Below are 23544 nucleotides of genomic sequence, written 5' to 3' on the forward strand. Positions count from 1 at the left end.
ACAAGCACCTATAGATGAAATACTGAATAAATAAGAGATATTTATTTATATATTCAGATGGGAAATTTGAGATTGGTGTTGGTTTTGGCAGGGAAAAGTTTCAATATGGGTAGCGGATAAGCACCAATGGATGAAAAACTGAATAAAAATAATTCAATAAATAATAATTACAGACCTTTATTATATAATTCTCATAAATCATATATAAGCCTAAAATATCCAGATTTTCAATTAAGCTATTTATTTATTTATTTATTAATTTTTTAAGGAAATATCAGGCAGGAAAAAGTTTCAATATGGGTACTGGATAAGCACCAATGGATGAAAAACTGAATAAAAATAAATAAATAAATAATAATTACAGACTGTTTTATTATGTAGTTTATTATCTAATTCTCAGAAATCATGAGACCTCCTCTGAAGGCCTAAAATACCCAGATTTCTTTCTTTTTTTTTTTTTTAATTTTTATTTTTTTTAGGAAATATCAGATGAGAAATATGAGATGGGAGTCGGTTTTGGTAGGGAAACTAAGTTCTAATACCGGTACCGGATAAGGTGTCATGCGTTTAGTAACCTGGCCTGCTCTGCCCGGGTCAGCAGCCTCCCTGCTATAGGAGGGTCTGTGTGTTTCTTTCCCCACCCGTATTCCGACAAGCCCCGCCTCCTGCGCCGTGATTGGCTGATCGTTCATTCTCAAGCGGAAAACGGGTGTGAAGTGAAATAACGCGGCCTCGCTGCCAGCCCACACACGCTGCTCATCTGCGGGGAGGCGAGGACGGAGCTGCTGCTGGTTAACCTCTGTAGCGTAAATCACGGAGCTTAATGTAGCTGAACCCGCCCGTTTCTTCAGGGATAGACACAGAGCCGGTAGCTGTGGAGGAGAAAACACGCCTTCCAACGAAAATGTGAGTATTAGGACCGGCGAGTGTCGGAGACAGAGGCTGCTTATGGGCGGTGAGCTCGGGTCAGATGTGGGTAAATGTCGTGGTGCCAGTCTCAGTGTAGCGGACTGAGCCCAGAGAGGCTGGAGGTGAGAGGTGAGAGGTGGCCAAGGCTAAACTTCACTGCAGTGAAAAGAGCTACAAATCCAACATGTTTGGGGAGAAAATGATATCAGATCGTAAAAGTTCAGTAAACGTTCAGTAAAAATTCAGTAACGTTCAGTAAACGTTCAGTAAAAATTCAGTAACGTTCAGTAAACGTTCAGTAAAAGTAAAGTGACGTTCAGTAAACGTTCAGTAAAAATTCAGTAACGTTCAGTAAACGTTCAGTAAAAGTAAAGTAACGTTCAGTAAACGTTCAGTAAAAATTCAGTAACGTTCAGTAAACGTTCAGTAAAAGTAAAGTGACGTTCAGTAAAAGTTAAGTAACGTTCAGTAAATGTTCATTAAACGTTCAGTAAAAATTCAGTAAACGTTCAGTAAAAATTCAGTAAACGTTCAGTAAAAGTAAAGTAACGTTCAGTAAATGTTCAGTAAAAATTCAGTAAACGTTCAGTAAAAGTAAAGTAACGTTCAGTAAATGTTCAGTAAAAAGTTCGGTAACGTTCAGTAAAAGTTCAGTAACGTTCAGTAAAAGTAAAGTAATGTTCAGTAAAAGTTCAGTAACGTTCAGTAAAAGTAAAGTAAAAGTTCAGAACCGTTCAGTAAAAGTTCAGTAACGTTAAGTAAACGCTCAGTAAAAGTAAAGTAAACGCTCAGTAAAAGTTCAGTAAACGTTCAGTACTCTGTTCCCTTTAGAACTTACTCTGTTCCCTTTAGGAACCCTGTAGAACCTCCAAAAAGAGAAGCTGAAGTTTGATAGAGCAGCTCTTCTCTTTTTGGATCATTTTAAACATAAACATCATGTCAAAAGTGTTTATTCAAATAGGTTATGTAATATATGTATGTGTGTGTGTGTGTGTATATATATATATATATATATATATATATATATATATATAGAGAGAGAGAGAGAGAGAGAGAGAATTAATATTAATCTATTAGAGCTGGGCAAAATGACGATATTTTATCGTATCGTGATCAGTTATTGTGAGACAGTATGTTTTTCTGAGAATATTGAGGATATTAAAGCATTTAAAGAACACTGATCAGCTGCAGGTCTCATGACCAGCAGTGTAATTAGATGAAGTGTAGTTAGATGAAGAGCAGCAGATGTGGAATAAAAATCATGGTATCAGAATGGAAGAGTATCAGAATAGTATTTTCTGAGAATCTGTCGGTACTGATGTGTTTAGTCTGTAATTTACGTGTATCGTGATAAATATCGTGTAAATGTCTTTAAATATTGTGATGTATTTTTTTAACATATCGCCCAGCCATACTATCTATCTATGTGTATATCTACCTGTATATATATATATATCCTTGTGTCTCCAAAACGTCAACTGGAAGTCAGTGTAAAATGATTTTAATCCAAGTCAGTTTGGAGTATTTGTATTTAGCACAAAATTTAATAGAACCTCCAGAACCTGTCAGAACTGAAGCTGCAGTTTGGTAGAGATGCTTTTCTCTTTTTGGATCATTTTAAACTAAAACATCAACGTCAAACGTGCAAAAGTGAGAACAACAACAGTGTGCTGAAAAGTTGAAGGCAAATAATAGAAATAAATTAAGTGTGAAATAAGTACTAAGCTAAGTATATTCAAGTAGGTTAAATTCCATATACCAAATATATACCAAATATATATATATACACACATCATATATACATATGATATATATATATATATATATATATATATATATATATATATGTACCACACTTTCCACCTTTCAATGGAAGTCAGTGTAAAATTATTTAATTCCCTTATTCCATAATTTCAAATTATGTCAAAAAGTATGGCATGCATGACTGCATTTATATGCAATTCTCTATATACACAGTATGTATGGTTCCTCTTATTGTGGTATCTCATTTAAAGTTGATTTCCACTTTATGTAAACAGTAGTACAATTTAGAGGTTGAATGGTCCTGGTGTAAAAGGGTTTATTGTAGAGATGATGTGCACTGCAACACAAATGTAGACATTTTGATCACTTTTCCAATCCACCGGTGAATTTACACATATTTTGAGGTCATGTGGACGAGGGCTGCAAGATATTAAAAAAAAACTGACGTTGTGATATTTGATTTTTCCGTGATATTTATTGCGATATCAGAAAATATAGAAAAATTCACCAGATTTCTCCAGAACCATTAATATTCTCAATTAATATTGTGCTCTGTGCGTCGAAGGCCGGAGTTAAATGAATGACACTGGGCAGATATAATCTGAATCCTGCCCTTAATTTGCCCTCCGTGACATTGTGCATGTTCACAGTTCCATGCCCTAATGATGCTCAATCCGCTGATGATGGTAAATAGTGGTAAATCTGACAACTGGAAGCTTTCTTTGGGGACTATGTTGCCTTACAGCCTCCGGCACGCACCAACATCAGTTGTATTTAATACATTTAGTTTAAAAACAATTAAAGCACTATGTCTGTGTTATGTAAAAACTTTCTATGACTGAACTTTTACAGTATTTGCACTTATTAGACGTACGTGAACGGTTCTGTCTTGGAAAGTTTCTCCAGAACGGGGCGTTTTGTACCGAACCCGCTCGGATTGACTTTGTTTAGATCTTAAATTCGAAAGAAATTTGTTTAGAAATTTCTGTAACTCCCGTGCTGATAGATGCCGAATGTACTAAGCTGTTCCTCTGCAGTTCTGGTATCAGCGTTTTCAGGCCACAAAGTGAAGTGTGGACGTCTGTGTGCACGACTCAGGAATGTTGAATCTTCCTTGTTTTTAGGAGCTTTATTTTCGTTCCACGTTTTGCAGGATGTCGGAACAGAGCATTCACCTTCCCAATGTGGGGCGGGCCGGTAACGGAAATCTCGAACGGAGCACCACCTCTTCCTCTGGCCCAATCTCTCGCCGTGGGGCCACTGTGAGCTTCCATAAGATCCACTACGCCGTGGAGATGAGGAGCGGCTTTCTGTGCAAAAGGAAGATCACCCACAAGGACATCCTCATTGATCTCAAGTGAGTTCTGTCCACCTGGAAATTCGTGGTCCACAATATTATACATACAGTAACTACTAAACACTTGATATGAATATAGTGATATTGAATACGCCAGAATTGACATTATTATTATTATTACTCATAACTGGGTAATAATCCCAAAATTCACGAGGTTGATCTATAAACGACCCCTGCAGCTTTTCTTACAGTATTACTTGCGGTAGCCGCAATCACAGCCTATGAAACAGCTCGGTACCTCATCACTGTGGTGTGAACGGAGACTGCTTTCAAGCCAGCGTTATATCACCGGCCGCATCTTCACCCACGCCCAGTAGCTGTGTAACCGATATCTGAGGCAGTCCACTTAAGCTTTACTATTGACGCTAGGCAGCTGGCCATGAAATGCAGGCCACACCTTCTGTTGCAGCTTTAGTGCAATCCGGGTATTGGCTGAAGATTTCACTCCAGTCTTGGGCCAGTTTCCTCTGCTGGAGATGAAGGTCTAGGTGCAAGATCTGGACAGACATCGTAGCCATTGACCACTGTTAGCACAGTAATGGTATGGCAGGCGGCTGCAGGGTGCACCTGAGCTCTGTGACCAATCGAATAACTGCAGCAGACTCTGGAGTGGTGGTGCACTCTTCTACTGTGCAGCAATGCCTACGAGCTTCGTGGAAGAGTAGAGCTTCCAAAATCCAACACATCACCATAAATATATATATATATATATATATATATATATATATATATATATATATATATATATATATGGTGAAAAAAATATAAATATACCGTGCAGCCCTTCGTCTAGACGCACAAGGACCCTGCGCCGAAAATGCAGACATGTGCGAGCACAAACACATAGGCTATTGGTATTAGCGAAGCAGTGGAAAAGGATGTGAGTGAATAAAGGGAAGGAAGTGTGCAGGTCTGCTGTGATCAGAAGGAGGACGACCCCCAGTAGAGTTACAGAGCGAGCTGGAGAGAGAGAGAGAGAGAGTTGGGCTTACATAAACCAAATCAAACAGATTTACACAATTACAACACAGTCGCACTCACACTCGCACCACTCCAGCTGTCACATACACACATGTACACATCCGTCAGTGTCTGGGATGAAAGAGAAGGTGGAACAATGGGAGCTGAAGGTCTCATGTGATGTGTGGATAAAAGACAATGGAGCAGTAAAATAAACCCAGTGGCTGTAGAACGCTTTGGCTTGCCGCGTTAGTGAGAGGAAGGCTCTCCAAACATTTCCACAGTCAGAAGAACCGATTCAGACAGTTTAGGCCAATAAAAATGTGGCCTAGCCTTGACCCCTCACCGCTTTAAGAGATAAGAGGCTGGTAAACACCTGCACTCGCGCGCACACACACACTTGGACACATGCAAACTTGTACTAAATTAATTACAGTCAGAAATGGCAAAATGACCACAGTCAAGCCTTCTTCTATCTTCAGATGGAGTAAGACTTTGAGAAAAGCTTCTGTTTGACTCAGATCTGTCAATGAATCGTTTTCATTGATACACAGTTGCTGTATGTATATATATATATATATATATATATATATATATATATATATATATATATATATAAAGATTAGTTTAGATCACCAATTACCCAACCTGTACATATTCTCAGTTCCTCCACTGCTCCACAGCTTAATGCCGCTGGGCAGCATGGTGCCAATAGGTCCATGTTGGTTTATCTCCCCAAAGAGTCCTATTCTATTGGCTGTACTTCTCTACAGGGACTAGACAAGCTGCATGTGTGAGTTTGTATTTGAACATCTGTGTCAGCAATGGGTGCAACTTAAACAGGCTGAATGTGTTCATTAGAAGGGGTGTCCACAAACTTTTTTATGTAGTGTGTAAGGACTTCTTTCTTTTATTATATCTATCTATCTATCTATCTATATATATATATACACACACAAATTCGGACTGATTGAGCTGTTTACTTCGGAACAAGAAAATGGAAAGACTGTAAAGGGTGGGTTCACAACGTTTGTTCAGGATATGGAGGGACCCTGCACAGGCTTATTGATCGATCTGATGGAAATGATTAACTTTCACGTGTTAGAGAAGCTTGTGCATGTGAAAGTGCTGGTGGAGGCTTTCTCACAGGTTTTTATTTTAGCTTTTTTTTTGGTTTATTGCTTCATTTTTTTTATTGTCCCTTTTGACTGTGTGTGTGTGTGTGTGTGTGTGTGTGTGTGTGCGTGCGTGTAGTGTTTGACAAAGCATGGAGCAATATCATGATCTCGTAGAAAGCAATAAAGTCTGCAGTAGCCTTCCTCAACACAAGTCAGCAATATTGTGTAACAGTGACTAAGGTGTATAGAGTGGCTTATAGGCAGCCTAAGCCTTTTAAAATACACTATATTGAAAAGTATTGGGACACCTGCTCATTTATTGTTTCTTCTGAAATCAAGGGTATTAAAAAAAAGAGTGAATCCTGCTTCAGTTGGAGTGACTATCTCTACTGTCCAGGGAAGAAGGCTTTTTACTAGATTTTGGAGGAGCATTGATTACCACCCCACCTCATCATCCCCAACTGCCCAACTCATCCCAAAAAGTATTGGGAACACAGTTCCTCCACTATTTGGGGGCTTGATACCCCTCAACTAGCCACCACCTGGCATTAAGCATGGTACCAATAGGGTCATATAAATCTGCTCCAGAGAGTGTTTTTTTGAGCAGCCAATCAGAACAGAACATAATTTATCATATAACCGTCTTCCTGATTAATTCTAAGGTATAGATTAATTAATATTAATTAACTGTGATCTTTTCTGGAAATAAATTGCATGGCTTCCAAGCGTGTATTCGGTCTGCGGTGTACGAGGATGGTGGAGTGTGCATCATGCTGGCTCACAGTGATGCTCATAAGCATTTTCCTTGTCTTCTATTTCTGCACATGTAGCGGGATTATGAAGCCAGGCATGAACGCCATATTAGGAGCTACAGGGAGCGGAAAATCCTCGTAAGTGTTTATTTGCATGTCTTGGTTACGTTTTGCACTGTACTTTTGATTATCCTCAAACTCTGGTTTTTGCAGTGTGCGGTGTGTGCAGCGGCCTTTATTACTCATTAATCGTGTCTGTAATGAGGATGTCATTTTTTTTCGGTTGGATGAAGGTTCCTGGACGTCCTGGCAGCGAGGAAAGACCCCAAAGGACTGACTGGAGAAGTGCTGATAGATGGAGCACCACAACCGCCTAACTTTAAATGTCTGTCTGGATATGTAGTACAGGTACGCACACATACATACACACACACTCACTGTACAACGACCCAGCCTCGCAGTGGATTCAGCCTTAGTATCAACAGGTCTCTCAACCTCTGGCCACATTGGAAAAATGCACATTGGCAGGTTGATAACAAGCGTGGGGAGGCGGGGCTTAGTGAGGAGTGGGCTAGGGGAAAGTGGAGCCAATCGTTGGGCACGGCACACACTGTACAACCACCCAGCTTCGCAGTAGATTCACCCTTAGTATCAACAGGTCTCTCAACCTCTCACCACATGATGGTATACAGTGTTGAGCTGTGGAGCAGTAGAATTGTACTTCATCCCAATACTTTTAGGATGAGTTGGGGATGAGGGGATGAGGCCTTCTCTGGACAGTAGAGACAGTTACTCCATCAAAAGTATTTTTATAGTATAGTGTAGTTTTTTAATACCTTTAATTTCAGAAGAAACAATAAATGAGCAGGTGTCCCAATACTTTTGTCCGTATAGTGAATAAGTATTAAGTATAATTACTTCATTGATTGCACTCTAGTCTGGGTAGCTCTAAAGACATATACACAACAGGGCAGCACATCTACATCCAACACCGTTGGACCGCACACTGCTGATTGCTTGCCATGTTGTTCAGTGCTCCATGAGTCAGCTTCTTACTTATTTGTTCTCACATTTGCAAAGACAGCCACCCTGCAGATCCTCCACAGTCCCTATGAAGAAGTGCTGAACACTGATTTTCAGATGCTTGAAAGTATTAGAAAGAGGAAGTCTCATCAGTCATGAAATGTGTTAAAGGGGAAGTGTCCCTCAGCCTTAGTCAGCAGTGTTTCTCACACCACTGCTGAGTGTAGGGTCATTGCCACCATGACTAAGGGAAAATGTTGTAGCAGTGAAGGAACTACATGATTGTGCTAAAGCAGCGTCAGAATACTGGCTTCATGACTCATGATATTTTGAACAAAATCGGAATGTAGAAAAAAATCTGTATTATTGTATAACATAGATATTAATAGTATAATATGTAGATAACATAGTCTGGAGTTGGGAGGCGGGCTATATATATAATATATAGCTCTGGAAAACATTAAGAGACTAGCCTACAGTATCAGTTTCTCTGGTTTTACTACTTATAGTTTGTTTATGGAAATGTACATTTTTGTTGTATTTGATAAACCATGGACAACATTTCCCCCAAATTCCAAATAAAAATATTTGCTATTTAGAGCATTTCTTTATTTGCAGAAATGATAACTTCCCCAAAAACAACTGCTCAAATAATGCAAAGAAATGATTATAATAAAGAAGTTATTATTCATTATTCTTATGTAAACAACACAGTACTAATATCTGAACTTTGGGAGCATTCAGAAATCACAATGGTGAAATAACCTCGACTGCCAATCACAGCTCTCATGTCTCGGCCGGCTCTCCACTAGTCTTTCACATTGCTGTTGGGACTTTATGCCGTTCATAGTCTGCAAATTCAGCTAACTCAGCTTTGTTTGATGAAATGTCTGGAATAAAATGACTGTACAAGTAGAGATGCAAATTTAAAAGAAAAAATTAAGTGGTCTCTTCATTTTTTCTAGAACTGTGTATATGTGTGTATATAGTCTAGAACTGTGAGGCAGGCTGAGATTGGACCATAGACACTGTGTATTAGTCCGCTTCTGTATGTTCATCTTGATTTTCTTTTATTTACGTATTTTCCTCTCCGTGTCTGCAGGACGACGTTGTCATGGGAACGTTAACAGTACGGGAGAATTTCCGCTTCTCGGCAGCACTGAGGCTTCCGATGACGGTCAGTCAGAAGGAGAAAGAGGAGAAAGTGGAACGACTCATTGAAGAGCTGGGACTCACTAAAGTAGCTGACTCACGGGTAAGACGCACACACTCGCGCATGCACACACACACACACACACACACACACACACACACACACATTTCTGCACTCTCTGCCAGTGTTAGTCAGCTAAAAGGGAGAACAGGCAGAAAAAGGAATGAGTCGTTCACCAATACGATTGAACTAAAATTGCTGAGTCATGGTAGTACAGACACACACACACACACACTCACTGAGTGAGTAAATGGTTGAATAGATGTTTGAGATAATTATTAAGTCAATTTGATCTCATACTCCTAGTTAATTCTGATTGGCTGTGGCTCTGTGGCTGGTTGTGTGACAGGTGGGCACTCAGCTGATTCGGGGGATTTCAGGGGGGGAGAGGAAGAGGACCAACATTGGAATGGAACTCATCATTGACCCCTCTGTTCTCTTCCTGGATGAACCCACAACAGGACTGGACGCCAGCACTGCTAATTCGGTGCTGTCGCTGCTGAAAAGGTATGAGCACACGTATACATATACACCACATGGACAAAAGTATTGGGACACCTGCTCGTGCTCTGTTTATCCCGAAAATAAGGGCAATTAAAAAAAGGATGGTGGATGATCATTACTCATACCTCATACCAGGCTTTGGGTATTGTCCCAGAATTGGGTATTGATGCTGCAACATGTCACAAAGCATGAAAACTTGTGCAAAAAAAAATTCACAGCTTCTCAATGAAACGCCTTGTGACTGCAGGATGTCCAATCACGGTCGGACCATCATCCTGTCCATCCACCAGCCGCGTTACTCCATCTATCGGCTGTTCGACAGTCTGACCCTTCTGGCCGGCGGCAGACAGGTGTACCACGGGCCTGCACAGAGCGCGCTGGAGTACTTCAGTGAGATAGGTGAGCCAAAACACTTTAGATGCTCTCTTTTGGAGAAGTTGCTGAGATGTTTATGAGGTTTATGGACAGACATGAGACTGATCTACAGCAGTGGTTCCATCACTGGTCCTGGAGGAGAACATTTGGACATGCCACATTTAACATTTGAGTGGTTTCCAGCTCTGACACACAACCTTTAACTCAGGAAGGGTTTGTTAATTAGCTGATTAGGATCAGGCGTGTTGGGAGCAGGGTAAACACCCGTATATGCAGGGCAGCAAGTCCCCCAGGAACCACTGATCTTACAAAAAGAATGAACACTGTGGGGAGGTTGTCAAAAATCCCATGTTTATTTGACCAAGAGTCAAGAAAGAGCCAACTCTCATGAAGAACATCTGAACAGTGAACCATTATAAACACTTTACTGCCGGGTTGGACAGTCATACCAGTGATTTATCAACCCATCTTCAAAATAAATGTCCCTTGGTAATGAGAATGTAGAATTTAGCATCAGTTCTGCTGCAAACATCTAAAACCTTATTAATTGCTTGGATTACAACCCCCAGGGTTCGCCTGTGAACCTCACAACAACCCTGCTGACTTCTTTCTGGACGTCATCAATGGAGACTCTTCTGCAGTCCATTCGAACAGTGTTAAAGCGAACGAGGGTATGTCTTCCTTCCTTTCTCTCACTATCTCTCTAAAACTATTTCCTATTAAGGGTGTAAATATCATCACTGTTGTGCAAAAATGTTGTATCTCCAAAATTGCTCCAACTTTACAGTTGCAGCATGTAAAAAAACCTGCTTAAAGCAACACTATGTAACATTTTCACATTCAAATATCAGCTTCAAAATCATTGAATAGGGAGAATTTTTTACTATTAGGCTGGATAACACTCGCAAAACCCGTGTAAGGCATATTTCCTAGCTCATTTAGAAAAACGTGCCTCCTGAAGGTAGAGGGAGCCCAGGAGCAAAACATGTCAGTTTTCCATAGAGTTGCTTTAATTTTCAGTGGAAATTTCCAAGTTTATCCAGTTTTAGAGCGTTTCTGCTGGTCCATTCATCATGAAATTTTCTATACTCCCATCTTCCTATTCATTTCATTCTGAAGTAGGCCTGAAGGCAATTAAGCATGAGCAATTCACCGTGTGAGGGAATCGAAGTACCGCAGGGAGAACACACCAAATTCCACTCAGACAGTGACTGGAGCAAGGATCGAACCCATAACCTCAGACCCCTAGTGATAAGCAACACACTCACTGTCTGCAGCATGTTTTTCACTTTTTGACATAATGTGAAGTTTTGGCAGTTGTTTTTTGCACTGTTTCAAAATTGCATGATGAGTGGACCAATAGAAATGCTCCAAGTTATTATTTTTTGAAACATTTCTATTGGCCCATTTATGCAAAGAACAACTACCAGATTCAAATTATGTAAAAAAATAATAATAAATAAATAAATAAATTCAGATACATTTTTTTTGCATAACAGTGACAATGTGCATCTTAGTGCATGAATATGAAGGTGAACATTTCATATAAATTATATTATCATATATTAGTCCCAACTCCACAGAATGCACACACTAATATTAGGCCATTTAACCCCTTAAACAGCCCATGACCCGCCGACGGGCCTAAAGTATCATTACCTAAATTATGTGTCTAGAAAAGCTCAGGGGGCTAAAAAGACTGGTGATGTATACCCATAACACACACACATATAGACACCATTTAACCCTTTCCAAACATGCTGTTTTGCAGAGCTGGACACGGAGCAGTACAAGTCATCTCGCCAGAGCATCGAGCAGCGTCTGGTGGAGGAGTATAAGAACTGGTCGTACTACAAAGAGACCAAAGACGAGCTGGAGATGATCATGCAGGGCCGGAACTACAGCGGGAAGCCCAAATCCCGCACCATCACCTACAACACCTCCTTCTGCCACCAGTTCAAATGGGTGCTGAAGAGGACCTTTCGCAACCTCATGCTCAACCCACAGACCTCCTTCGCTCAGGTGAGCTAAAGTCCTAGAGTTTATACGCTGATGTGATTCAACACTCCATCTTCAAAACACATACACAGTTCTTCATTTCAGTAGAAATTGTGCTCCACAATATCCCATATTAAAATGGCATATTTAAAGGAGCATTAGGCGAGAATTGGTCATTCTTGCTCCTGGGCTCCCTCCACAGTCGGAAAGTGGAACTCGTGCTTTGAGCCACTTCTAAAGGACACATTTCACTCACATGGGAAGAAAGCATGTGGACTGAGGCAGTAGGGTGATACTACTGGATTTTACACAAATATGACCTGGGCAGCAGTATGAAGTTCTCGCAAGCTTATTCCTGCCTGCTTATCCAGAGTATATAGTGCTGTAGCAGGGCTCCAGCCCAGGGTAGCAACGATAGAGGAGCATATTCGCCATTCTGTTTTTTTTTAAGGTCCAATCCTACATAGTGTTGCTTTAAGGAGCATATCCACTCTTAGTATCTGCTGGTCTTTGCTGGGGGTAAATGCTAAAGCATCAGTCTCAGCATGTCAACCAAGTTTAGGCCAGCTTCTGCTCGACTTCCTCGTTCGCAAGCAGGCCACTCGGCCATTCAAGGACTTAGCGAGGCTTGCTCACTCTCAGCCAAGATATACCTGCAACTCTCGTTCCAGCTAGGCGACCCACGCTCACGCAGCAGTGCCAGGTTTGGTCGACCTAGCCGTTTTTGGTTCTGCAGCTGGTCCCCCAGCTCTCTCCCCCCTTATTAGTAGTCTCAGCAGCGCCGGTCTAGCACTTCTTGAGTTCTCCACTGGTTACCCCAGGCTTTGTCTGCAGATTTTGCTCCCTTGTTTTATCTTGAGTTGTGTTAATAAACTAGTTGCATTGGACCCATCTCTGCGAGTGTTCATACCTCTGTGTCTGGCCTAACCCACCATGACACAGCATACCAGTACAGTACAGTGGAGCAGGTTGTTGTGCTAGTGTGTATGTGTGTGTGTGTGTGTGTATATATATATATATATATATATATATAGCCCGTTAAATCGTCTACACTTACCACATAGGAGCACTTTGTAGACACTCCAGCAGCACTATGAAGCTCACAGACATTTAATGTCTGCAGGATCTGTTTACATTTTGACCGAAGGACTGGACAGCAGTGGTAAGCTAGCTGTAGTCAAGGCAACTTGTGCTTATCACCACAGCATTCACTTGCATTCAGTTTTCCTTGGAATAAAACCTTTCCTAAAACATTACTAAAATCTCACATACACACACTACTGCTATGCTAAAGGTTTTAAATGTACCCCTGTTTATACATAAGCATTCTTTTGGAAGAGTGTGTGTCATATGGATGTGGATGGGACGTCTCAACAAGACTGAATGTAGAACAGGTTCAGTAACACAGTAAATCAGTGAGACTGCTTGTAAACGAACGCGAGACGCAGCAGCCGGTATAGAATGTAAATGCATGTCTGGTAGATTGATGCCGTAAGTAAGAGGTGTAAGAATGTTGTTTAGACGTTTGCTGTTTCTTTGGGCTCTTCACAGATCGGAGTCACTCTTTTCTTAGCTCTGATTGTCGGCGCAATCTTCTTCGGGGCGTCGAGCGGCTTGAGTGGGATCCAGAACAGGTGAGGGGGAAGAGACAGTGCTGTACATTGTAGAAGTGCGTGTCATGAGTTTAGGCTCATAACATAAGCATGACATAATACACCTATAATATACATCAAGAATTGATGCACAATAATTTAATAAATGGGTCATTATAGATGTCTCGTAGATGCTCACCTGACATTCATCCAACGTTCAACTAAAACTGAACTTAAATGCAACTGAACTTTAAGTTGAATGTAAACGACTGTGTATTAAAGGTAACTCTACACTTAACCCTAATCTTAACCTTAATTTTAATCTTTTCAGGTAAGGTTGTGGTTAAGGTTAGGGTTAGGATTTAGGGTTAGAATTTAGGGTTTATTCAAGGCTAAGGTTAGGATTTAGGGTTACAGTTAGGATTTAGGGTTAGGATTTAAGGTTAGGGTTAGGATTTAGGGTTCAGATTTAGGATTAGGCTTAGGATTTAGGCTTGATTCTAGCTTAGGGTTAGGTTTTGGGGTTGATTTAAGGTTAGGTTTAGGATTTAGGGTTAAGTTAATGTTAGGGTAGAGTTAGGATTTAGGGTTAGGTTTAGGATTTAGAGTTGATTTAAGGTTAAGGGTAGAGTTATGATTTAGGGTTAGGTTTAGGATTTAGAGTTGATTTAAGGTTAGGATAAGGGTTAGAGTTAGGATTTAGAGTTTAGGGTCAGAATTTAGGGTTGATTTAAGGTTAAGGGTAGAGTTAGGGTTAGAGTTAGAATTTAGGGTTAGGTTTAGGATTTAGGGTTGATTTAAGGTTAGGGTAAGGGTTAGAGTTAGGATTTAGGGTTAGGTTTAGGATTTAGGGTTGATTTAAGGTTAGGGTAAGGGTAGAGTTAGGATTTAGGGTTAGGTTTAGGATTTAGGGTTGATTTAAGGTTAAGGGTAGAGTTAGGATTTAGGGTTAGGTTTAGGATTTAGGGTTGATTTAAGGTTAGGGTAAGGGTTAGAGTTAGGATTTAGGGTTTAGGTTCAGAATTTAGGGTTGATTTAAGGTTAAGGGTAGAGTTAGGGTTAGAGTTAGCTTTAGGATTTAGGGTTGATTTAAGGTTAGGGTAAGGGTTAGAGTTAGGATTTAGGGTTAGGTTTAGGATTTAGGGTTGATTTAAGGTTAGGGTAAGGGTTAGAGTTAGGATTTAGGGTTAGGTTTAGGATTTAGGGTTGATTTAAGGTTAGGGTAAGGGTTAGAGTTAGGATTTAGGGTTTAGGTTCAGAATTTAGGGTTGATTTAAGGTTAAGGGTAGAGTTAGGATTTAGGGTTTAGGTTTAGGATTTAGGGTAGAGTTAGGATTTAGGGTTTAGGTTTAGGGTTTAGGTTTAGGATTTAGGGTTGATTTAAGGTTAAGATAAGGGTAAGGGTTTGGTGCAGGGTTACAACACACAGTCATTTACATCTTAGAGTTCAGTTGCATTTTATACCGGTTCAGTTGAAGGTTAGTTGAATGTCAGGTGAGCGTCTACAAGGCATCTACAATAGACCATCACAGTAAAGTGATACCCCATATACGTATATAAATGTACTGCTACCTTTACTTTCAGGATGGGTTCTCTGTTCTTCATCACCACTAATCAGTGTTTCAGCTCTCTGTCCTCCGCTGAACTTTTCATCACAGAGCGCAAACTCTTCCTGTGAGTCCACAAATCTGCACACATGAAAAAGACAGAAAACACTGCAGGCCTGGTGAAAGTGCTGAGCAGCTGAGCAAGTTGTTATTGTAACAGATTGATCATTAACGTGCTGTCCCTCTCTCTCTCTAACGTGCTGTCCCGTCCCCCCTTCACAGGCACGAATACGTCAGTGGCTACTATAGAGTGTCTGTGTACTTCCTGAGTAAGATTCTGTCTGACATTCTCACACTGCGTACGTTACCTGCTATCATCTTCAGCTGTGTGGCCTACTGGATGATAGGTAACTCTCTCACACACAAGAAAAAAAATAAAATAAATAATATTAATAAACAATATATATATATATATATATATATATATATATATATATATATATATATATATCCTGCCATTTCTGCCGTTTCAACTTTTTGTCTGGCAGGTGTTCTTTATATTGTGTTCAGATTTAATAACAAATGGACCAATAGAAATGCACCATCTCCTGTACGTTTGCTGTTTTTGAGGAACAAGGTTTTTGTGTGACGACATATACAGCTCCCAAAAAAAATAGAAGACCACTTAATTTTTTTTCTTAAATGTGCATCTCTACGGGTCTGGCAGTCATTTTATTGCAGGCATTTCATCAAACAAAGCTGAGGTACCTGAATTGGCAGACTATGAATGGCGTAAAGTCCTAACAGCAATGTGAAAGACATTTCCATTTCCATTTAAGGCATTTAGCAGACGCTCTTATGTGCTTTGCTATTTACCCAAGAAAAACCTCAGCTAGTCTGAATAGACTAAAATTCAAAGATCCCTCTAAGTTTAGACTCTACTAAACACAAGTCGATAAGGTGACCACTCTATTAGGACTAGTGGAGAGCCTGCCAAGACATGGGAGCTGTGATTGGCAGTCAAGGTTATATCACCATAGTGATTTCTGAATGGTCTCAAAGTTCAGATATTAGTAGTATATTAGCAGTTGTTTTTGAGCAGTTTCTGCAAATAAATAAATGCTCTAAATAGCAAATATTGTTATTAGAAAAATAGGAGAAATGTTGCCCATAGTTTATGAAATACAACTTTATTTATTATTTACTATTAAGAAACTTTATTTTTTCTTTTGTTTCTTTTGTTTTTTTCCTCTATTCCAGGGTACAGACCAGACCCAGGAGCATTTTTCTTCTTCATGTTTTCCGTTGCCATGACTGCGTACGCAGCCACAGCCATGACGATGGCCATCTCTGCTGATCAGAGTGTAGTGGCCATTGCCAACATCTTCATGACCATCACCTTTGTGTTCATGATGGTGAGGATGTGCATATACACTGATGTGTTCCTGCTAAAATATTCCATATATTCAATATTACAGTATTCAATAATTGAATTGAGGTAAAGTTCTGTTATTATGTTTCTCTTTATATGTGTGTGTGTGTGTGTGTGTGTGTGTAGATCTTCTCAGGCTTGCTAGTGAATCTGCCCAGCATTGCTGACTGGCTGAATTGGTTGAAGTATCTGAGTATCCCACGCTATGGCTTGACCGTAAGTTGCCAATCAGCACCCGACAGATTAGTCCATCATCATCATTCATGTACAGGTTGAAGCACAGTCATTGGAACTGGTCTGCTAATAATGATGCGTAAATAATATGTGATGATGATTATGATGATGATGATGTGTCCAGGCTCTGGAGGTGAACGAGTTTGTTGGGCTCAAATTCTGTGATACTCGCCCTGTTACGACTGCTGAACCTGGTTCTAACGCTACAGTGCCAACAATTACTATGTGAGTATTGTAAAGGCAGACGTGGGGGTGGGGGTGGGGGTGTCTAACTACTTTGATATTGTACACTGTATGTCCAAATGTTTGTGGACACCCCACACATACACAATTTGTCTAGACCCTGTAGAGAAGTACTGGTAATAGAAAAGCATAGATAAACATGAACCTAATGCCAGCTGTGGGCTAGAGGGGTATAAAGCCCCCCCCCCAGCAACATTGAGCTGTGCTCTCTGGGATGATGGATGCCACTCCATTCTGTACTTGGGGTGGTGATCATCCAACACCCTGACGTCACAGCAGTGCTCCTCCAAAATCGAGTAGAAAGCCTTCCTCCTCCCTGGACAGTCGAGACATAGTTACTCCAATAAACGCAGGATAAACCCTTTTTAATGCCCTTGATTTCGGAAGAAACATTGAAGGAGCAGGTGTCCCAATACTTTTGTCAATATACTTAGAAACCCCTGTTCAGCTGACGCGATGTGTTGATGTTTTCGTCTGATGGTTTGACCCACGGTACTGTAACTGATTGCAGGTGCACCACAGGCGAGGAGTTCCTGATTGAGCAGGGCATTGATTACTCCATGTGGGGAAAGTGGCAGAACCACGTGGCTTTGGGCTGCATGATTGTCATATTCCTCAGCATCGCCTACCTGAAGCTGCGCTTCATCAAGAAATTTACATAGACACACACACACACACACACAGGCTTTCAGGCTGATGCACATGTGCACTTGCACCCTTCACATTCTGCATTAGCAGCAAAGAGAATAGTCTTCTCTATGCAGATGAGAGCCCTTCTGTAATCCTCCACTCGTCCTTTTCAGAGACTTGTCTTTGTAAATTAGGGTTTGCACTCCCCTGATGTGTCTCAGGACTGTTCTACTCAAGCTGGAATATTGCCAAAGAAGATTATTATTATTATTATTGTTGTTATTATTATTATTATATATATTTTTTTATGTTCAAATATTTAGTACTCGAGTTCAGTAACAATTTATAGGTTGAGTTTTGCTCTCTTGCAGTGTTTATCTCCCACTCAGACGTCTGATTGAGCACACTAGCTTCACAGAACATTGGCACTTATTCTTTTTAAGGGAGGGGAGAAGTGGTTGTTCCATAGCATTGTAAGAGTGGTCTTGTTATATTATCAGCATAACATTCTGAGTTAAAAATAGAATAAATGTTCCCTAAATATTAGAATTTCTTAGCATTTATTGTTGTTACCCCCACCGCTGGTCAGTGATCTTGTGCACTTGGACTCCACAAGTTTGCTGAGCAGACTAGACCCACCTAAGAGTCATCTGATCACTAGCTTCAGTGGGTGAGATCAAACCCATTGCATTGATTAGCTTAAACAGTGTAGTAATGCTCAGTATTGTAGCATTTGAAACTGGATACTGAAATCTTTCCAGTTTCCAGTTTAAAAGTAAAATAGCTCAAGTTTAGTAGGTTATCAATTACAAATTACAGATCTGTATCTGGATTGATATCGGACTATACTCTGGCATCGGCAAAGAAACTGGATACCATGCCAGGCCTAGTTAAATAGGATTTTTGAAGAAATGTTTGGGAAAGCTTGTCCAACCTCACATCAGTTTCTGTGAAAGAACGCCAGACTGAGCGGTTGACCGGTTGATTGTTAGTAGCTCACAGCTCTATGTGTATGTGTGGATGTTGTAATAGCTCCTACTCGTCCTCCTGCACTGTTAATATACAGTAGTTCACATCTGTTGATACTTGTTGTAAATATGTTCAATACAGTAAGTACTGTTTTGCCTTAACTCTACAATCTGACTTTCGGTAAATCTCCTGTTTTTATATCTCATTGTCAGACCTTTTGAGTTGTATTAATATAATATATATAATCAGTATTGTGTCTTTTTGTTAAAGATGAAAAATAAATATTTCGATAAGTTGGAAATTTCAAGGTTTTTTATGTATTGGTAAGACAATAAGACTATATATAAGTCTATATAATCAGCTGTTATTAAAGTGACAAAAAAAACAATGTTTTAGATTTTGCTTAAGAACACACCCTGTATACTTAAGAAATTGATCAGATATTGATTTTAGAGGGTTAAACATTCTAATAGATAACTGATAAGAATATTGGCTGATTTTTTTTATTTTATTTTATTTCTGTTTATTTCTATTTTTGGTTTCTGTTTTTATTTATATCTACTTATTTTTGCATGTCATGGTTTATGTTATATTATTATTGTGTATGTCTTTGTAATTCATACCGTGTTGATTTATTTTATTTTTTATTTTTTGTTTTACAGTTTTAGTATTTATATATTTGATCATTTTTACCCAACTGTACTCCCCAATTTTTAGATCTATAAAAGCTGTTGTTCTGTCTACTAGTGAATTGTTCCCTATGCCATTGGTTTACGACCATCCTATCCTTGTCCTGCCATTCAATCTGATATCAATGCTACTGTATTGTAATCAGTAGTTTATAAGTAGTAGTTTTACTCACACACACACACACACACACACTGATTTGCACAGGTCATATCACTTATTAACTTTGCTAAGCCTCTTTCCATGTAACGCAGGCACTGGTCACTCCACCTTCCTCAGGACAAAGTACCACAGGATGAAAAGCACCGCCCCCTGTCTGTCCCAACACAGAGAAGATACCTCACACACTCTAGTCCTGGCCCTGTTGGTCTGGGGTGGTCTGTTCTGGTGTTTTTCAGGAATGAGCTGAATGTTCAGGCTCTGCTGATATTTATTCTGGTCTTTCTGGTTCTCAGGGACTATGTGAAGAACCGTAGGCCTAAAAAGATTCCCACCAGCGGGGAGCTGGATTTACTGCAGTGTTTTGGGTCATTGTCATGTTGCATGGTCCACCTCAGCTTCAGTTTTTGGACAGATGGTCTCAAGTTTTCCCTCTTGCGCCCTCTGATACAATAGAGAGAATTCATAGTGGATTCTATAATGGAGAGCTTTCAGGCTCTGCTACAGCAAACAGCCCAAAACCATGACATTTCCACCTTGGTGTCAATATGCACTAAATATGTCTTCTGTAACTGTTCTCAATTAATGTAGCTTTGGATTGGATCCTGGTCTTGTCTAGGTTCTCTATGGCCAACTTTACCCTTGCCTTGATGTTTTTGTCCTTTTCCCACCATTTGAGAATAACAGGGGACACTGTATCATATTATTACTTTCATTTCCATAGACTAGAAAAAAATTAAAACATATTTAATATCTAGATATTTATTTATAATTATATAACTAACACAACTGATTGGATTTGATGAGTATTTGCAGCAGTGGATGTTTGTTTATCATAAATTGCAAATTAATAATCAGTGGTTAATTGCTTGTTTGTTTGTTTTGCTGATGTAGTCTAACTCCTTCCCTGTGGTGATAGGGTGCTGGGGGGATACTCAGGGTCTGCTAGGCGGTGAAGGCCTTTGTGAGAACAGAAATGGGGCAAAATAAGAAGGACAGAGACCTTAAGGAGCTTGACTGAGATAGAGTTGGTTGACTAAATAGAGCCATTTTACTTACAAGTGACCATGCATGCACTAAATGGACAAAAGTATTGGGACACCTCCTCATTCATTGTTTATCTTAAAATAAAGGGAATTAAAAAGAGTTTATCCTGCTTGGGGTAGCTGTTTCTCTACTGTCCAGGTAAGGATACATTTTACTAGATTTTGACGGACCACTGCTGTGAGGATTTGATTGCGTTCGGCGACAGTTCAGCATTAGTGAGGTCAGGATGGTGGTTGGATGATCACCACCCCACCTCATTATCCCCAACTCATCCCAAAAAAACAGCACAGTCCCACAGCTGCATCGGTGTCAGCAATGGGTGCAACTTAAAGTAGCTGAATGCATTCATTAGAAGGGGTGTCCACATACATTTGACCATATAGTGAATGTCTTTTTGAGTTTTTATATTAAGTATATCATGTTAATAATGGTAAAGGTTTTCATAGCACCCTGCACCCTGCATAGCATCTCTCAGGGTGAGGAGGGGTCCCAGTTTCATCGGATACATAAAATACATTAGTTTAGCTTGGATTCACCACAAGAGTTGCTGTGTTATTCCAGAGGAAGCATTTCCAATCATCTCAAATATAAAAGTGAAAAAATGAATTCCTTGGTGGGTTCGCCCTCGGTCAAGCCCACAGGCCCTTCCATTCACCAGGAATAACAACATAACAAAATCTTTGAGCGAGTATCTGTTGAGACAATTGGTTTTTAGATGAATACACTCCACATGAACTCCACATACTTTTCACATTTGATGTTGCAAGTGTGTGTGTGTGTGTGTGTGTGTGAGAATGCACGACCTCAAGGCTTTTCCCTGTACCTGATGTTACAAGTGTGTGTGAGGGAGTACAACTTCAAGGCAATAATAAAGGGTCTTATTGTGCTCCTATCAATTACACACACACACACACACACACACACACACACACACACACACACATAGCAATGCGCTTTCCCGACCCAATTTACATGGTTCAAACGAGGACTTGGTAATTAACAAATTCATAGGTCATCTAATTGCCTATGTGCAGATGGTGTGGCTTTGCTACATCGAGGCCACTCAACAGCCGTACTCAGAGTGATACACACTCTCACACACAGCAATGAACTTCTGTCCTGACTCAAAAAAGGCTTACAGTGGAAGAGGAGTTTAGGTAAAGCCAGCCTAATACAGAATACCTGTATGTGAGGGATTATGCATGAGTGCTTGACCCTTTAACAGGCAACGTAACTGCTTGGTAGACCTTTCTTTAGCAACAGAATTGCTGTAATGCAAACTGGGCAAAACCCAACTTCAACAGTTTGGGCTAATTCCCCTTATTGAATAGATTGTCTAATGCTGATTATATCCACTGGGTGGCAGTGTCATAAAAGAGTACTGTATCATTGTCTAAAAGCAAAGGGGATACAAATAGCTTTTCAGCTTCAATTCAATAAATGCTTCAAGCTTAACAGAATATCTGTGTTAAAATTAATTAAGTTTTAATTAATTCTCTAAATATATTTTTGTTGAATGGCAAAAGCATGACAATAAAATGTATCTCTGTCACCACCTAAATTGTGCGTGACCGCTCGGTTGAGTTGCCCAGTTAGGGTAAACAGAATTGGATGCTAACGTTAGCTCAGCATAAAACACTGCATGAGATCATATCACCAGCTGTAAGTGTTTTACCTTCAGACTGGCATATCTTTGAAGTAATTTATTCTACGAGCTAGTAAAACTCGTAGCCAAGATATCTGAACCTCCCTGAAGAACTGTCTAACAGATATAACGTGGATATGAGGCTGTAATTAAAGGGATGAACATGTTTTTTGATGTTTTATTGAGCACAGTAAATGCTTTAATGCTTGTTACTGCCTAGAATTGCCCTAGAACTGGGCAAGTCAACCAGCTGGTTGACTTGCATATCTACTTCCTGAATGGGTCATCTTTAAAAAATATATAATAAAAAAAAGAACAGAAAAAAAGGAAAAGTTTCTAAATGAGGATCCAGAAACATAATTTTACCAATCAATATTTCGTAATTTTTTAATTATTCTGCTTAATTAAGAGGTTAAACCAAGGGAATCTTCTACATTCCCTGTGTTTAACCTCTTAATTACGTAGAAGAATCTTCTTCTAAAAATCCATTTTACGCCAAAACACTGCAAAACTGTCATAAAACAGTGCCTCAGCCACTTAATTCAGAACAATTTGGTGTAATTACGCCCCATGAGGGAGCTTTTAGAAAGTCCAGACATCTGGTTCCATTCAACCCCACTGTAAAAAGTTCTGATTCTGTGAGTTTCTCTAGAAAGGAACATTTCACCCCAAGCCCAGCCTGATTTACATGGTTTACATCTCAACCTTTTCATTATGTGGTGATGTTGGTAAATCAGTGGAATCCCCCTTTAATAAGTCCATCATAAGAAGTGGTGTGACCCACAGATTCCACCTGATAACAGAGTTCTGCTGTGTGCTGTGTGTTCTTTCACCCCCAGAACAAAGCCGAAGTGGCAGCAGGGTTCCACCAGGAGAACCCGCTCATGTGCGCTGTTGATTTATTTAGAGCTGGATCTGGAACTACCTCCACGACGTTGTGCTGGGGCTGCCTCTGCATGGCCCAGACATACCCCAGAGGTGCAGGGTAAAGCAGACACCATGCGTATCTACTATAGCCACAATATCTTGATTATTGGAGTATATCCTCACAGTCATGCAATAACCTTGTATCTCTAAAGGAGGAGTGACCCTGCTTAACTCACAATGTCAGTCTACAGAGATTTAATTGTAGGTCATTTTGGAGCGTTCATCATTAAATTTTGATGCTTGAAATTCGAGACTCATTATTTCAATAAATTTAAATAAATGGAGATGAAGGTTTTTTGCATGACAGAAACAACAGATATATTTAGCGATGTACAGTACATATAGTCATATATCCAATATTATAGTGAGCTGGAGAAATTTCAGTCAGTGTCTTCTCTTTATTCCAGGGCACTGAGATTATTTCCAGCCAGCCCGACCTCCGTCATGTGTGATAAGAAC

At 40.0% G+C, this 23544-nt stretch overlaps 1 protein-coding gene across 1 annotated transcript; it reads left to right on the forward strand.

Moving 5' to 3' along the window:
- The first annotated feature begins 748 nt into the window (after positions 1 to 748).
- On the forward strand, positions 749 to 18921 carry abcg2a (ATP-binding cassette, sub-family G (WHITE), member 2a). Its single transcript, XM_072697340.1, has 16 exons — positions 749 to 906; positions 3827 to 4030; positions 6939 to 6998; positions 7154 to 7268; positions 8986 to 9138; positions 9446 to 9603; positions 9848 to 9999; positions 10545 to 10646; positions 11747 to 11997; positions 13525 to 13607; positions 15150 to 15239; positions 15395 to 15519; positions 16373 to 16527; positions 16671 to 16760; positions 16903 to 17003; positions 17533 to 18921. Coding segments are annotated over exons 1-16 (1992 nt in total). The 5' UTR covers positions 749 to 904; the 3' UTR covers positions 17684 to 18921.
- The last annotated feature ends 4623 nt before the right edge of the window (positions 18922 to 23544 follow it).

This window comes from Salminus brasiliensis, chromosome 14 (assembly GCF_030463535.1).
Source record: "Salminus brasiliensis chromosome 14, fSalBra1.hap2, whole genome shotgun sequence".
Lineage (NCBI taxonomy): Eukaryota > Metazoa > Chordata > Actinopteri > Characiformes > Bryconidae > Salminus > Salminus brasiliensis.